Source organism: Spea bombifrons, chromosome 2 (genome assembly GCF_027358695.1).
Source record: "Spea bombifrons isolate aSpeBom1 chromosome 2, aSpeBom1.2.pri, whole genome shotgun sequence".
Taxonomy (NCBI): domain Eukaryota; kingdom Metazoa; phylum Chordata; class Amphibia; order Anura; family Pelobatidae; genus Spea; species Spea bombifrons.
In genome coordinates this window covers 37002802-37019401 of record NC_071088.1, presented here as the reverse complement: position 1 = coordinate 37019401, position 16600 = coordinate 37002802, and the positions used below count along the sequence as shown (strand labels likewise).

General features: G+C 41.7%; 1 protein-coding gene across 1 annotated transcript; it reads left to right on the top strand.

Moving 5' to 3' along the window:
- The first annotated feature begins 9907 nt into the window (after window positions 1–9907).
- LOC128475077 (potassium voltage-gated channel subfamily A member 3-like) lies at window positions 9908–11732 on the top strand. The gene has a single exon (XM_053457547.1). It carries the CDS (start codon window positions 9944–9946, stop codon window positions 11522–11524), a length of 1581 nt encoding a protein of 526 aa, XP_053313522.1. The 5' UTR covers window positions 9908–9943; the 3' UTR covers window positions 11525–11732.
- Window positions 11733–16600: the final 4868 nt, after the last annotated feature.

Below are 16600 nucleotides of genomic sequence, written 5' to 3'. Positions count from 1 at the left end.
AAAAAACATATATAACCCCTCCCAAGCCAGCTAATATCCATTCAGTACACTGATACAGTACGTATTGTAACTGGGTGGGTTTACCCCTGTCCTGTCGCTCTCAGTCGTATATATCTTCATGAAAGAACAGTCCGATTAAGGCAAGAAAAAATGCCTATGATGAAGAGCTCTCTGTAGCTTGAAACATGTTCGGTGTTTATTACTGGTTCCCTGCCTCTGGTGTCACCCCCGGGTTGTCGTCAGTGCTTTATGCAATAAATAAAGTTATTCTCAGTATCCTCGTTGTGGGTCTTTTTTTTTAGGCCCTCTGTCTCCTGTGACAAAACTGCGTGGCTGCATCCAACTGTATTCTCTATTATACCAGTGTAACCGGTGCTAGCACCAAGCCCAGTTACAGTGGGGTCTTACAGAGAAGACCCCAGACTGTCAAATGATACCCTGATCTTCTGTATACCGGCCTTCCCTACCTATGTAAAAACCATAGGGTGTGTTTTAAAGGACGTTCTAAGGTCACTAAACCGTTAATAAAATAGTAGACAAATTAGTTACACTGAGAAAAGTTGGGAGTTAGATAATGAAGGTGTAGATGGCTGCCTAAGTAATTACGTGTGTTTAGTTTTCAAAGAGGTAAAGAGCCTCAGATATAAATCAATGAGGCCTGATAGGATACATCCAAAGTTATTAAAAGAACTTTGGTGTGTGCTGGGAAAACAATTATTTAACCACTCATTGTTGACAGGTGTAGTCCCAGAAGATGGCAATTGTAATGCTGCCTTTACAAAAAAAAAATGAACATGGAGTAGTCCCTCTAAACTGGAATTGCACTCACCAGAAAGGTAGTTCCTTATGGTGGTCATCGCCCCCGCTACAGTCCAGTCAATACAAAGATGTAGAGCATTAACCAGTGTCAAGAGTTGTTATCACAAACCTTATGTTTCAACTACATATTAGATAAATGTTAATATCAATTACATAGTGCAAATTATAGCTCAAAATTATTAATATGTAGGACTGGCATTCACTACTACTTCAAATAAAATTGATTGAGGTTGATTGCCTCTATGAAAAAAACAGCATGATTATTTCTGCCTAGAAGGTAAAATACTTTCAACCCAAGGTCGAATTTAGCCGAATACAATATTCCCCCTAAGCTTAGCATGTGACTGGCCATGCAGAATGTGTGACACCTCCATGCACTACTTGAATTTTCAAGCACACCCCTGCCTGCACAGAATTGTCAGGCCACTCACAAAAGACATATCTTACGAGAAGTTTCATACATATTACAAGACTTTAATGAGTCCTGCTTAGCTTGAACAGTGGACATAACCCTAGTGAACTCTCCTTGAGATAATTGCATTGTTACCTGATAAGGGATGAATGGAAATTTTTTTTTACAAACCTGAATTTCTCTCCTTTCATTAAAAGAAGTGTCAACTTTATTTAGTGCCATTTTATTAATGAGGAACCAGATATACAGCTGATTTAGCATTTGCATTATTTGATTCACTTCCAGATTTGGTGCCAAAGCAGGTAAATTATTATTTTTATACCTTTATGGGCACCGCACCGATTGAGGTCCGAAAGGCCCTTCCTTAACTGTTTTGAACCTGCACGGGGAGACAGGAGCGTATAGGGCTCACCGCAGTCGTGTGAGCAGAACAAGGCATGAACAGGATACAGGCTGGCCAATGTGGCTGGGAACACAGCTGAAATCTTGTGAGGAACGTTTTGGGTAGATGGCATCTCAGACTGTGTAACTGAACTGCGGAGGGGGGTGGGCTCTCTATTGGCAGACTGGAGACCCTCAGGCAGAGCACACAGCAAGAATTGGGGTAGAGTTGACATCCTCCCCCCTATATGAGAGAACATCACTGAAAGTGCCACCATTGTGCCAGGTTATGTCCGTGGAGATACGGATGGATGTAGAAGATAAAAGAGAGGGGATGAACAAGAACATGTGAATGCGGTCGGCAGAGAAAGTAAGGAAGCAATTTAGAGAGTATGAGAGAAAGTGAACATAAATGAGAGAGTGAAAGCGAATGAGAGTGAATGTGGGCAACGGCGTCAAATTTTGCTCCCGAATTACAAATGCCTTCCGATTTTCGTCCAAGCCAAATGGGCAGGGAACATAATTCATTCCTTGAAAACAAATGAGCCAAAAACGACATGAAAAACGTTTTTGGCCCATTTGCACATGTCTAGTTATCTTAGCCTTAGTGCTGAACTCCAGCTTCCAAGTGTACTTAAACAATGCCTTGTAATTACACAATGTCAATGAGTCAATTAAATTTTAATTAAAACATTGTTAAATTCCTTGAGACAGGGGCCATGTCCCATAAAAATTTTACTACTGCTTCCTGTTTTATGTAGATAGCTTCAGATATAGATCTACTATAGGTCCTACACAATTCAGGATGACTTATGAAAATTCAGGATTCTAAATTCTATTAAAAAAATATGTGACTTTTTGAATTAGAAGAATACTAAAAAGCTCCAGTAGGATTTTGGTTATAAAGGGCTGCTTCTGACAACCAAGCCCTAGACAGAACATCTGTGGTATCTATTTATAAAGAAACAAAAGCATTATAATTTAAACAAGTCAAATAACTTTAGCTCATTTTATTGTTTTGTGTAGGGCTTTTCATATGAAGAAGAATTACCGTGGTTATAAACCACCCTGGAAATTTGTAGACAGTTTCTGTTTAGCATTCCATTTAAGATTTTTAAACTGGAAAGAAGTATGCTGAAATCAAAATTTAAGATTACATTTAAAAAAATTTCATCATCACTGCATAACTGCTAATTATATAAATGGAAACAGAGATTGCTGTCTTATATTATGAAGTGTCTCACACAAAAGAAACAGCATTTAGTAATTAATCTCTTTTTAAAAGTATAAAAAATGATAATTGTAATACATAGATTCAATGGCACAGGGGCAGACACAAAAATACAAGACATGCATGAAAACCCCCAATATATCACTGACTGACTCTGAACATGCTTTTTTATCCAGGTTCTAAATATCAGGAGTGATGTGAAGAATGCTGATGTCTGCTGACCATGGTGCTGAACAACATGCCTTTAGCTATTGTTAAAGGGGTACTCCCATCAAATGTTTTTATTACTAGTATCAGATTAAAATACGTTTTCAAAAACATTGTGATGTTCTTCATTTAAGAACATTTCAGGTTTTCCTTTAAAATAATCTATTATTAGCACAATCTACTAGAAAAAACATCCTGACTCCTTATACTTCTTGTGATAAATAATAGAAGAATCACCCAGCTGGAAACTCTGACTAATGAAAGTCCATAAAGGAATGGACGTTATTAGAATTGCTCAGTGAATGAGCTCAGTATGGTGTTTGAGCATTGAAAGTCACCCATAATATCACATGACAGGCAACAATGGCAGCCTTCAGGTCTGCAATTAAAGGAAGTTTATTGGAACAAAATTAGTTATGACCAGGTTTTTGTCAGTGCTAATTTATATTACTGTATACAATACTGTACTTTTTGCTCAAGGGTGGGGTGGGGGGGTTAACCAGTAGACCAAGTTGCATGTAGCAAAAAGTAATACAATTTCAAAGATTAATTTTATCTTTTTACTTTTTATTATGAATTAGTCACTTCACTAGAGATCTAAACACTTGTTCCCAAATCAATTTTGAATTAAAGGGATGGTTATTACCCATTTTGCTCTAAATTAAATTTAATAAAGCCATAGTTTACTGTAGAAATACATTTTGCAATCTTAAATATTCTAGATTCTATTTGGGCTATCCCTAAAGTTACTATATATGTCTACAAGTATGAGGTATATCGTGTAATGTGTGCTAAGTAGGTTTGACATTCCTTATATTAAAATTAAAAAGGTACTATAAGCCATTTATATGTCAGCTGGTCCAAAATGTAGTTACATAAAGTATGAATTGTGTGTACTACAGGGGATCTGTTGTAGGAACGAGAACACTTGGGTAAGCATGCTTGGGCATGAGTATAACACCAAAGTATTTATTTCACCCCAAGTCCTTTATAACATAACGGAAAAGATGGAAAAAATGATTTTTAACACGTTTCATGGACCCAGTAACGGAAAGCCCTACACTTTGTAACCAAGTATAACCCTTTAAGACAGGGGAGTCCAATGTGCAGCCCGCGTGAGCAGGGCCGGACTGGCCTTGAATCTCCCGGGGGGCGGCTGATCAGTGGGCCAGCAGACCATCATTCAAAGCGGCCACACGACGGCTGCCTGGAACATACTGTGCCAGCAGGGCCTCAGCGCTTCGTCCCATCCCTTTTTAAGATGTGACGTTCAAGGGGGCGGGCTCACAGAAGAGTTCCTCCTGACAGGGAGAGGATTGTCATGTCGGAGGAGAGCAAGGAAAGGAAACGACAAAAATGTATTACCAAAAAAATAGTTAGGGGCTATACGAAAGTGGATCCATATTCAAGGGGGGGGGGTTCCCTTGGGACAAAAATTTTATAATACAACAGGGGGTGGCTGGGTTATGACATTACAAAATCAACAGGGGGTGGCTGGGGGTAATCCAAATGGCAATGGGGGTATCAATAAACAAGAGGTTGGTTGGGCATCACATTAGCCAGTACAAAAAGGGTGGGGGCATTAATACACAAGGGAGGGGATTGGCTGGGGCATCACATAAGTCAATATACAAAGGCATGGGGGCATAAATGAACAAAGGGGGGCAATAGACAAGGTTGTGGGGGGAAACATTAATCAATACTAAAGGGGGCTGGGCTAGGGCATCAATACACAAGGGGGCAAAAATACAAAAGGGGCAGTTAATGACAAAACAGTGTAGAAAATAAATTTTTTATGTTGGTGTGGCAGAGCCTGTCCTGGTGTGGGTGTCAGTGTGACAGAGCCTATCCTGGTGTGTGTGTTTGATTGTCAGTCTGGCAGAGCCTGTCCTGGTGTGTGTGTTTTGGTGTCAGTGGGGCAGAGCCTGTCCTGGTGTGTGTTTGGGTGTCAGTGTGGCAGAGCCTGTCCTGTGTGTGTGTTTGGGTGTCAGTGTGGCGTAGCCTGTCCTGATGTGTTAGGCTGTCTGTGTGGCAGAGCTTGTTCTGGTGTGTGTGTTTGGGTGTTGGTGTGGCAGAGCCTGTCCTGGTGTGTGTGTTTGGGGGTCGGTGTGGCAGAGACTGTCCTGGTGTGTGTGTTTGGGCTCCATAGGGCTCAGTTATTATGTCAGGTGAGAGGTACGGTACACGAGAGGGCAGCGTAGTAAAATAGGGAAGCCGAGGTCAGTACACGAGGAATCCACAAGCCGTTTAGCAGATAAGGGTCAGGCAGTAGCGAAGTCAGAGGGAAGCCAGGTAGGTACACGGAAAATCAATATGACAAGCGCACTCAGGATGTAGCAGGGAAGCACAATAACTGAGCAAAGCTCAGTGCTCGGTTTTAAACTTGCCCCTCGGGGAAAACTCCGCCCCCGAGCGTGACATCACCGAAGCGTGGTCCCTGCAAACAGTGTCCAGGGAACAATAAAGTTGATACAGGGCGCGCACGTGTGCCCCTAGCAGAAGCCGGACGGGCAGTGGAAGGAGCAGTCAACGTCGCGCCGTGGTAGCAGGCACCCAGGTTAACTACTGCATCGGGTTGCCGGACCCTGACACGGTGTGACAGAGCCTGCCCTGGTGTGTGTGTTTGGTGTGTCAGTGTGACAGAGCCTGTCCTGGTGCGTGTTTGGATGTCAGTGTGGCAGAGCCTGTCCTGTTGTGTTTGGGTGTTGGTGGGGAAGAGTCTGTCCTGTTGTGTTTGGTTGTCGGTGTGGCAGAGCCTGTCCTGGTGTGTGTGTGTTTGGGTGTCAGTGTGACAGAGCCTGTCCTGGTGTGTGTGTGTGTTTGGGTGTCGGTGTGGCAGAGCCTGTCCTGGTGTGTGTGTTTGGGTGTTGGTGTGGCAGAGCCTGTCGTGTTGTGTGTGTTTGGAGGTCGGTGTGTCAGAGTTTGTCCTGGTGTGTGTTTGGGGGTTGGTGTTGCAGAGCCTGTCCTGGTGTGTGTGTGGGGGTCTGTGTGGCAGATCCTGTGCTGGTGTGTGTGTTTGGGTGTCTGTGTGGCAGAGCCGGTCCTGGTGTGTGTGTGTTTGGGTGTCGGTGTAGCAGATTCTGTCCTAGTGTGTGTGTTTGGGGGTCAGTGTGGCAGATCCTGTCCTGGTGTGTATGTGGTTGTCTGTTTACTGGCACTTTACTTACTGCAGGAATAAATAGAACTATTTAATTTTTACTTATCCAGAGATAAAACACCCTCCTGAATTTGTAGTCACTTCAGAGGACAAAACTTTCTTGGCCCAGGAAACAGTGAGAGGAAAAGTAAAGGTTTTTTACCCTGTTTGAATCTGCATATTTTATTAAAAAGGATTAGTGGCACTAAATTGTGGCTTCAGGCATCCCATGTATGATGACTTTTTTTGTGTACTGATTACTCCCAGTCCCATCACATAAGATTATATCTTCTATTATCTGCCGAGCACTGATTTCATCTTTTTCCAGTACACGTCGATGCCGATGAGTTAAGATTCTGTATATTTTATTTATTTGCATAAAATGGCCACCAAAATCCTCAGCACCAGGCCCCTGATGCTCTTAATCCCACCCTGCCTCTAGTTTGCATCAGCCATCTTAAATCCATCTTGTACCCATAGTGTGCTCCAGCCTTGTGCAGTTTTATTTGGCTAAACTTGTTTTAAATGGTTTGTGGACTGACTTTGTTTTACTGTTTGAGTAATTTAGTATTGATAGAATGACAAATAAAAGTTGATCAAAAAAACTTTTCACTGCTTGTTTCATTATCGCCAAATTAACCCTGTATTAATATGCATTATAAAGCTAAAAGGCCATATCTTCTCTCAGTAAAAAATGAGTGCGGCCCACGCACACATACATTTCTGATGAAGTGCCCACTGCAGAAAAATCTTGGACACCCCTGCTTTAAGCGATTTGGTCCATGAAACATTCTCTGTAGGGCTTATGTATATATTTCCATGGCACATCAATCAATATGGCTGTATAAAGTAGTTAGTTTAACTAATATGCATATTCCTAAAACCAGTTACACAATTGGAAAATCTATCTATATAACTGTACTAATAAAGGGGCAACCAATTGCAGCGCAGTCCAAACTTATTTTGTCATTATTATTAAGAACAGAAAGGTTAATATAGTAGCTCAAGTTTCCCAAATAAATATAGGGAAAATGTTCAAAAGGGACAGACCCCTAAGGCACTCCACTTAATACCTGTGTACAGGGCCGGACTGGGACTGAAAAGCAGCCCTGGAAACATTGGAGACCAGCCCCATATAGTTTATCTTGCGGTCGAGCTCATGTACCCACATGCACCCCTTATACATACCCGAGTCACACTATTTGCCATACAAATAACTATAAAACATTCTTTTTTATCACATTATTTGTATTAAAATACCAGGAAGCAAAAGAGTTAAAAGGCCCTAATAAATTAAATATATAAGACATAATGGAATCAAAACATTTGCTACTGCAGACATTTTTAGATGAAAAAGTTCCGTTTTATTCAGTGGAACAAAACAGTGATCACATTATTCTTCACGATATTCTTGTAAGAAACTTTTATTTCTTAATTAATTAATGTAAACTATTTTTTCAAATTTAATAAAAGATGTGACTGAGAAAAATATTTTTTTTTGTTTTTATTTGCCACTCTGCCCCCAGAAATGCCTTATATCCCTTATATGCCACTCTGCCTCCCTGATATGACTTATACCCTCTTATATGCCACTCTGCCCCATGATATGCCTTTTAACCCCTATATACCCCTCTGCCCCATGAGATGCCTTTTAACCCTGTTCATGCCACTCTGCCTCCAGAAATACCTTACACCCCTATATGCCAGGGGCATATCATGGGACATAGTTGCATACATGGGGTTAAAAGGCATTTCTGGAGGCAGAGTGGCATAAAGGGGGTTAAAGGGCATTTCTCGAGGCAGAGTGTCATAAAGGGGGTTAAAAGGCATATCATGGGGCACTTTACCTCCAGAAAAGCCTTAAGCCCCCATATAACACTCCCCCCCCCCGACTTACCACTGCTTCTGGCGTCTGGTGGGGGGAGCGGGTGGAGGCCGGCATTCATGAAGTTAAAGGGGCCGGTGTGGACACACCATGCTGCCCAATGGCCGTGCCTCAGCGCTTCGTCCCACCCCTTTTAAGACGTGAGATGAAGTGCTGAGGCACGGCCTTTGGGTGGCGCAGTGTGTGCACACCGGCCCCTTTAACTTCATTAGGCCCCGGGAGGAGGCGGCCTGGGTGCCACTTTCAATCCCGCTCGTAGCTGCTTAGCGGCTGTTTTGAAGGTGGGTCTGCTTTACGGACCGATCGGCCCTGTCTGTGTACAGTCTGAGACACATCTATCTTACTATCAGCTATTCTTCCTTTATTTCTTTTTACAAATTATTTTAAAGGCATGATAAGGTCTCATTTATTAAAACTTGCCATTTTGAATGTGTAGTGCTCAACTACAATAGTAGGTCTGTCATTTCTCTCATTTTCAGTTCAGTTCTGCAGAATTCCTAAATGCATTTGCCCCAAAAAACATAGAGCTATAACATGCATTAAAGTGCATATGATGGCTAAAATTTCCCTTTGATATAAAAGCAGCAAATGGGAGCCACTCTTGCTACAGATGTCAGCTGATATAAAGTACAATCGTCCCTTACTAATACAAATAAAATTAAGCTAAAAGCTTTGACATAGGAAATATTACATAAACTAACATAGGGATTGGGGGACATTTTCTCCAACAGAATTAAACAGCTCCATAGCATCACACCTTAGTAAGTATCCTCATTTCTGGGTATCTGTATATTTAGATATCTATGCTTTAATCAAATTGAATGTTATTTTAGTATGTTTTACAAAATACATGCTTACATTGTGAGAGATATTAGATTGTCTAATTTTCAGTTTACAGCTAGACAGATAGAGCTGAAACAAAGTGACTGCAGAAGAAAGCAAACAGCTTTGATAGTGAGTCAGATTCATATGTCAGCTCCAGGGGGAGTGAGGATTACAGATGGGTGCTACTTCCAGCAGAGGTTTCAGTAGATATGATCAGATCTTCCTGTAGATTCCCCCCCCAAAAAAAAAAACAAAACCCAGAATACTCCAGTACTGGAGGGCAATTGAAATTTGAGGCAGATAAGAACCATACTAGTCTGCCCAGTTTCCCTAATGTTAGACTCAAATCTCAATCATTCTTAGGTGTATGCCTACCCCTGTATGTTTAAATTCATTGTATTAGCCTCCACCACTTCTGCTGGGAAGTTGTTTCACATAAATACCCCCCCAAGTTAAGTGAAGCGCCCTTATATTACATTTGAACGATAATGTCTGTCAGGTTGGAGAGATGAAAATACTCAACAGTTGACTTTAAACCCTCTAGTTTTAGTAATCAATGATCACTTTTAGGACAGGCATGTGTTAAGGACGAGCTCATGCAGCTGTGGTCCAGCGCACTAAATGAAATGAAGAGCACGAATGAGCAGCAGCAGGGCACACGGAGCTCGAGCGTTTTATAGGCGAGGGTTCAGGTTCCGAGGCGCGCGCAGCGCACGGCGCGCGCACCTCAGCTTCTTTCCCTCAGGTGCTTTATTGGCAGACAGCCGCGCGCTCTCCGTGGGCTGGAAATAAACTGGCGGGAAAGGAGGGGTTCGAGGAATGGAGGGGGGCGGCTAACAGACCTATATAACTCATTGCGCACGCAATCAGCTGGAATCCCTGGTCTAGAAGATTGAGACGAGAGGCTCTCTGTGCTTCGTTAGAGAAAGTGGGGAGGAGGGGAGAGGTGACTAAAGGAAGAGCGGGGAGGGGACCCGGCGGCTCTCATATTGGGCTGAAGGAGGAGGCCGCCGCTTCCCCTGTCCGCCCTAACCTTAGCTCACCTTTATGGACGAGCACCTTAGCCTCCTGCACTCGCCTCCTCCGTCTTCCACCAGACACAGAGCAAACAGCAACATCGTCAATCCGGGCTACACGGACGTGGAGCAGGAGATCATGACTGTGGTGGCTTGCGATAACATCCTGGAGGAGGCGGCTGCCCTCCCGGGTCACCACTCGTCTGAGGCGTACGAGCAAGAGGACCACGAGTGCTGCGAGAGGGTGGTCATCAACATCTCCGGGCTGCGCTTCGAGACTCAGCTGAAGACTTTAGCTCAGTTCCCTGACACCTTGCTGGGCGACCCCAAGAAAAGGATGAGGTACTTCGACCCTTTGAGGAACGAGTACTTTTTTGATAGGAACCGACCCAGCTTCGATGCCATCCTCTACTACTACCAGTCGGGTGGAAGGATAAGGAGACCGGTCAATGTTCCCATTGACATCTTCTCAGAGGAGATCCGCTTCTACGAATTGGGAGAAGAAGCCATGGAGAAGTTCCGAGAGGATGAAGGCTTTATCAAAGAAGAGGAGCGCCCGCTACCCTCCAATGAATTTCAGAGGCAGGTCTGGCTTCTCTTTGAGTACCCGGAGAGTTCAGGACCTGCCCGGGGTATCGCCATCGTATCTGTCCTGGTGATTCTCATATCCATCGTTATCTTCTGCTTGGAAACTTTGCCCGAGTTCCGTGATGACAAGGAGTACAACGGACCAGTGATTCCTCCTGTCAATGGCACCGGACCGTACCTGAGCAGCTCTTTCACGGACCCTTTCTTTGTGGTGGAGACCCTGTGCATAATCTGGTTCTCCTTCGAACTACTCGTCCGGTTTTTCGCTTGCCCGAGCAAAGCCACGTTCTCCAAGAACATTATGAACATAATTGACATCGTGGCGATAATCCCTTACTTCATCACCCTGGGCACGGAACTGGCCGAGCGCCAGGGCAATGGACAGCAGGCCATGTCTTTGGCTATACTAAGGGTCATTCGGCTGGTCAGAGTGTTCCGTATCTTCAAGCTTTCGAGACACTCTAAGGGGTTACAGATTCTAGGTCAGACCTTGAAGGCTAGCATGCGAGAGCTGGGGTTGCTCATATTTTTCCTCTTTATCGGAGTGATCCTCTTCTCCAGCGCTGTCTACTTCGCCGAGGCTGATGACCCAAATTCGGGGTTCAATAGTATCCCTGACGCTTTTTGGTGGGCAGTGGTGACCATGACTACAGTGGGCTATGGGGACATGCACCCTGTCACTATAGGGGGTAAGATAGTTGGGTCTCTGTGTGCGATTGCTGGTGTATTAACGATAGCTCTACCTGTTCCCGTAATAGTCTCTAATTTCAACTATTTCTACCACCGGGAGACCGAGGGAGAGGAACAAGCCCAGTACATGCATGTGGGCAGCTGCCAGCATCTGTCATCCAACGAGGACCTGAAGAAGACCCGCAGCAATTCGACCTTGAGTAAATCCGAATACATGGTGATTGAAGAAGGCGTGAGCCCTGGACCATTCAAGCAGCCAAGCTTCAAAACCGGGAACTGCACCACCAATAACCCCAATTGTGTTAGCGTCAAGAAAATCTTCACGGACGTGTAATGCTCTTCCAGGCATTGGATGTGTAACACAATAATTAGGAATGTCACCACCATCGACATCAGCGTGTCCCACTTAATTAATCTTTATTTTCTAGGAGGAAATCGCACTCGCATCGTATGATAGACAAGTGGTGCTAGTAGGCAACGCTACAGAGGCAGCTGTAAGAAGAGGCTGCACATCTCTTTCTATTCATTTGATTTGCAAACAAAGGGGGCAAGTCGCTGGGTCTTTCGTTATTTATTTTCTAATCGAGTGCTGCTTCTTAGCAAATCTCACAGCCAAACCGAGATGGGATCCGAATCATACAGGGAATCTAAATCGGCAGTTACCATTTTACCTCTCGAGCCTCGATACCAGCGCACTTTTGTTTATTTTAGATTTGGATTGTGAAGTCCTCATTCTCACTGGTTTCGCAGACTATATATATATATAAAAATAAGATCACGGATCAAATCGAAATCTGGGGTCCGAATATTCTGTTCCTTAGCAGAACAACGTAAAATCTCCGCTTGTATGTATACATAGATCAACACTCTGTGAGTCATTGGCATTTTATTCTGGCAGTTTGAACTGCAAAACTTTTAGTAAGTCTCTATTCTAGCCAAGAAATATTCTTTAGACAACGTAAGAAGCAGGTGGATGCTGCTGTTTTCTCTGCTTTTGGATGATGCTATGCGTGACAGTGGAAATGCCAGAAGAAGATTAAACTGCTGGACTTGGTTTTTTTCATCGGAAGTTACTAAGTCTGACCCGAGTGATGCAGTTTCTATAGCAACGTAGGTTTCCTGGGAAACTTAACTGGTTGTCATGGCATTCTTGTTCCTATAGCAACCATCCAGATGGTTCCAACGTACAGAGACGGTGCTGCTGCTGCTGCTACTGCTGTTGGGAGAATGCTTAGAGAAAGAATCCAACCGGGATTGCAAAGGATGTGTTAAAATGTGAACATCGCCTGCCATCAGTAGAATATGAAGCCATTTCACTTACTCACGATAAAGTTAAAATCATACTTCCAAAAAACAGTCCATGGTGCAACCAGATTAGACAGTATAAGGAAGCAATCACGTCTGATGTTCGAGGAAACAAAGTATATCCGTACAAAATGTAGCATCCTAAAGCACTTTAAATAAATGAAAAAAGTCATCATGTAATGTGGCTATCCAAGTGAACCAGCCTTATGAGGATATACAGCCCATGGTAAATTATAACTGGCTGTAAGGAGATTAGCACTGGAAATTACCAACCTGGTGTTCTCTGACCCTTTCACCAAAGGCAGTGGTGCAGCATAATGGAAGGTGAGCATTCATGCAATGCTAATATATTTGTGTTTACTATGTCTCCTACCTGTGGATGCAGAAAAGCTTTCGATCGCTTCTACAGTATCAAACTAACTGGGGGCAGATTCATACAAATGCAACACATTTTAATTGCACAACTGTTTTTAAATGATGATTTTCTTTTGGAGCACTGGTTCAAAAGTGGTTTTCTAACCATACTAACCAAAAGGAATAACTGTGCTAATTTTAAATATTTTGCACACAATCAGCACTTTATAAAAAAATATATACACACCTATTCAGTTGTATTTTTCTAGTTATGCAGCGATGCATATTGTAAATGGAAACATGAAGGGCAACACATTGCAGACATATGTCTGTTACTTAGTATCAGACCTGCTGAGGTCTTTCTTTCAATATCTGATTGAATCCGTGCCAAGTTTTTATGTATAAATTTCATTTATATGAAAGTCTTATTTATTATGATACAAAAGGGCCAGGCCACAACCTACCTACTTCATTTTCTCACATGGCTAGCCAAGAAAAGGAGATTTTGGTCTATGTATAACACACTATATGGACCAAAAAAGGTATTGTATCTCTCCTGCTACTTTGGAAATAAAGCTTCATTGACAAATGACCAGTTTAGGTCCTTTTACAATCAAGGGTTAGTGGTTTCTTTAAAAGAAAATGTTTTTGCAATGCCAACTACACTAACCTAATACATATACGCCATGTACCTGTTCAGGTAATTACAGTCACAGTGCCCCACTTAACTTAATATAGTTTGACTTTGATAAGTGGTTCATAGCAAAGTATGTTATTTAATAGGTGAAGAACTGCATATAACAAAAGAGCTGCCTCATCTTATTAAAAAGCTCTGTTAATATTGTTAACAACTCACAGCATGCCCTATCAAATACAATGGCTAATGTATATACCATGTTGTAACAGACATGTAGGGATTGATTTCCCCAATTAACTGCAAGAGCTATGTTATGTAAAAAAGGTAGTGTTTTAACAATGGACGCTTATCCATTACTTCTCATTCCTGACACTTTTCCTTGATGACCTAGTTGTGTACACAGTGAAGTCTCTCCTTCATTACATTATTATTACATTTATATAATATATAATATATAATTCCATAGCACTGTTACAATAAGAGGCAGTAAAAACAATTGAAAATCACACACATTATCACATACTAGTACAAAAGGAAAAGAGGGCCCTGCTCTTGTGAGCTTTCATTCTAGTCCTTGGTTGAAGGGTAAGTAAAAAAAAAAAAAAATAGGAGAGGTCTTCTTGGAAAGCAATGAGTTGATTAAATAAAGGATAATTTGTAGAGGTTCTTGATCATTCAAATGGCTTGATTGGAGTGTTGGCTGAGTGTTAAAAGGAAAGGTTGTACGATTCTCGAAAAGGAATGTTTCTTAGAGAGCTTTTGAAATTGGCATATGAGTCTGACAGAATGGGATATGGAATTCCAGAGAAAGGGCTATAGCACATGTGAAATCCTGAATACGGGAGTGCAAAGAGGTAATGATGGTAGAAAAACACACATGTTATGAGAGAAACAAAGAGGGTGGTTAGGGGTGTATTTGGATAAGAGGGTAGAAAGATGTAGGGAGGTGCACAGTTGTAAAGTGCTGAGTAGGTCAGGGTCAAAAGCCTAAATTTGATTCTGCAGGGTATGGAGAGCCAATGGAGTGATTGGTAGAATGGAGGATCAGATGAGGAACGGTGACAAAGGAAGATTAATCTAGCCGCAGTGTTGAGGATGGATTGGAGTGGTGAAAGGAGTGTTCATGAAGGTTTCACTAGGTTTGCTGTGTTTTTTTATTATTTATTTTTTTAGGTAGAGTTGGCCTGAAATGATGATGCAATTTACACAATTTAAAGCATGTTGTCAGCAAATCCAGAATGAGAGAAAAGACTAGGCAGAGAATATTAATGAGTCCAAGCATTTCACCACTGGATTGGCCTAGAGCCGAATTGGGATATTGTATATAAACTTCAAAATTTTTCAAATAATGCACTAATTTAAAGCATTGCAATGTGCTAAACACCATCATGTCCTTTACCTGTTATTGTGGATCGTAGAGTCCATTTTATGATAGCAGACTCATCTGTCTTCAGAGCACATCTTCCATAGCTCCATACTACTAATTTAGCATAGGCCACTTTTTCTATTTATTTTGAGCTTGGTATGAAATGTTCAAGCTGTACTGAATGCTCTTCTCATTATCTTTTTCTGTACCTACCAATTAGCTCCATAACACTTTCTTCACTTTACCCATTCTTTCCTCACTTTGTTCCTTAATCTTCCTTCTCTTTTTTAAATTTAATCCATCAGTGCTGGTCCAAGGAATACTTACTGCCCTCTCTCACACAAACATACATAAACATCTCTGAGGGATGCATAATCAGTGTCATTTCTGGAGGCAGATTACATCAGTAAGGCATTTTTACCATGAAAAAGGTTTTGCTGCAGTTATTTACAGTGGGGGCTGACACCATTTGCATGACCCCACTATGGTCATGAGTGGTCCAGTCCAAGAATTTTGCCACCCATGTCAGTCTGCCTCTTGTTAATCTTCCATAACATATAAGATTCTTTACAGGAGATAAAAAGGGGAAACTTCTGATTATCAGCCTATTTGAGATTAGCAGATGTTTCATAGACATTTGCTGTTATGTGGCCTTGACCTATTTTTTTAAGCTGCCTTGTTTTTTGCTTCCACACTGCAGATTCACAGTTTACAGGAAGCTGCGCAAAACCAATTACAGGTAACACAGTGTCTAGATTATTATTATTATTTATTGATTTGTATAGCATTGATGTAAACGGGATATAACAAGTATTGCATTAGATAGTATTGTGGCTCTTTGACTGAGCACAGGAGTGAAATAGGAAAGATAAGGTAGAGGTAGGTGAGAAGAGGTAAACCTGAAGAAGTGGGTCTTTAGGGGTCTTACGATAACAGAACAAGGATATTTTCTGTAATTTTTCAGTGCTTGGTCTTGATGTAGCATGTAGACAATGTCTAGGAGCTTAAGATATATTATTATATATCAAATTCAATTACTACAAAGTGCAATAGGATTGGCCCCTACTATGCTACTAGGAAACAAAATGGCAAATGTACAATGACAACTGGTCTTTTGATTATTGTTGGCAAAACAAGTAGTCTCTGTAAATATCATAATGTCTTTGATAGTATGATGGTATCCGTAAAAAGAATCATGTAGCATTTGTGTTTGGTAATGTGAGTCTTTGGAAATTTGTTAGCATGTGATGTCATTCCTATAAGAATTGCGAGTCTTCCCTTATACCATGTTGCAATTCAGTTACATCTCTGTTATATCCTTGTTACCCTACCTCTGTTCATTCTCAGTGTAACTCTGTGTGTCAGCCTTTCACAGGCTTTATCACAGTATCAATCCCTCCATTTTCTTATCAAAGAAGCATTTTCTTGTTATTATTTGTGCTACGTGGATGTAAACTATTTTACTGTTACATGAAGGTGTGTTGACACGTGGAAACCCCTTATTTCCCCAACGTATATCCCATTTCTGACACTTCATTCCAGCTCTACCAATAATCTAGTTTTAAATGTTTTTCTGGTCTGTGTTTTGTATATAATATAGGCTATGATTATTTGGGGGTTTACATTAATATTGTTTATTTCTTGGAAGAATATTTTTTAGTTTTCAAAAGACAAAGTAATGTTTGCAAAAAGAATGAGGTACCATACCCAATTGTGCACATCATTTGTATACAGCTTTAGTGTTATTT

Bases quoted from the DNA above. Each gene is read 5' to 3' on its own strand.
- LOC128475077 (XM_053457547.1), top strand. From the start codon at position 9,944: ATGGACGAGCACCTTAGCCTCCTGCACTCGCCTCCTCCGTCTTCCACC.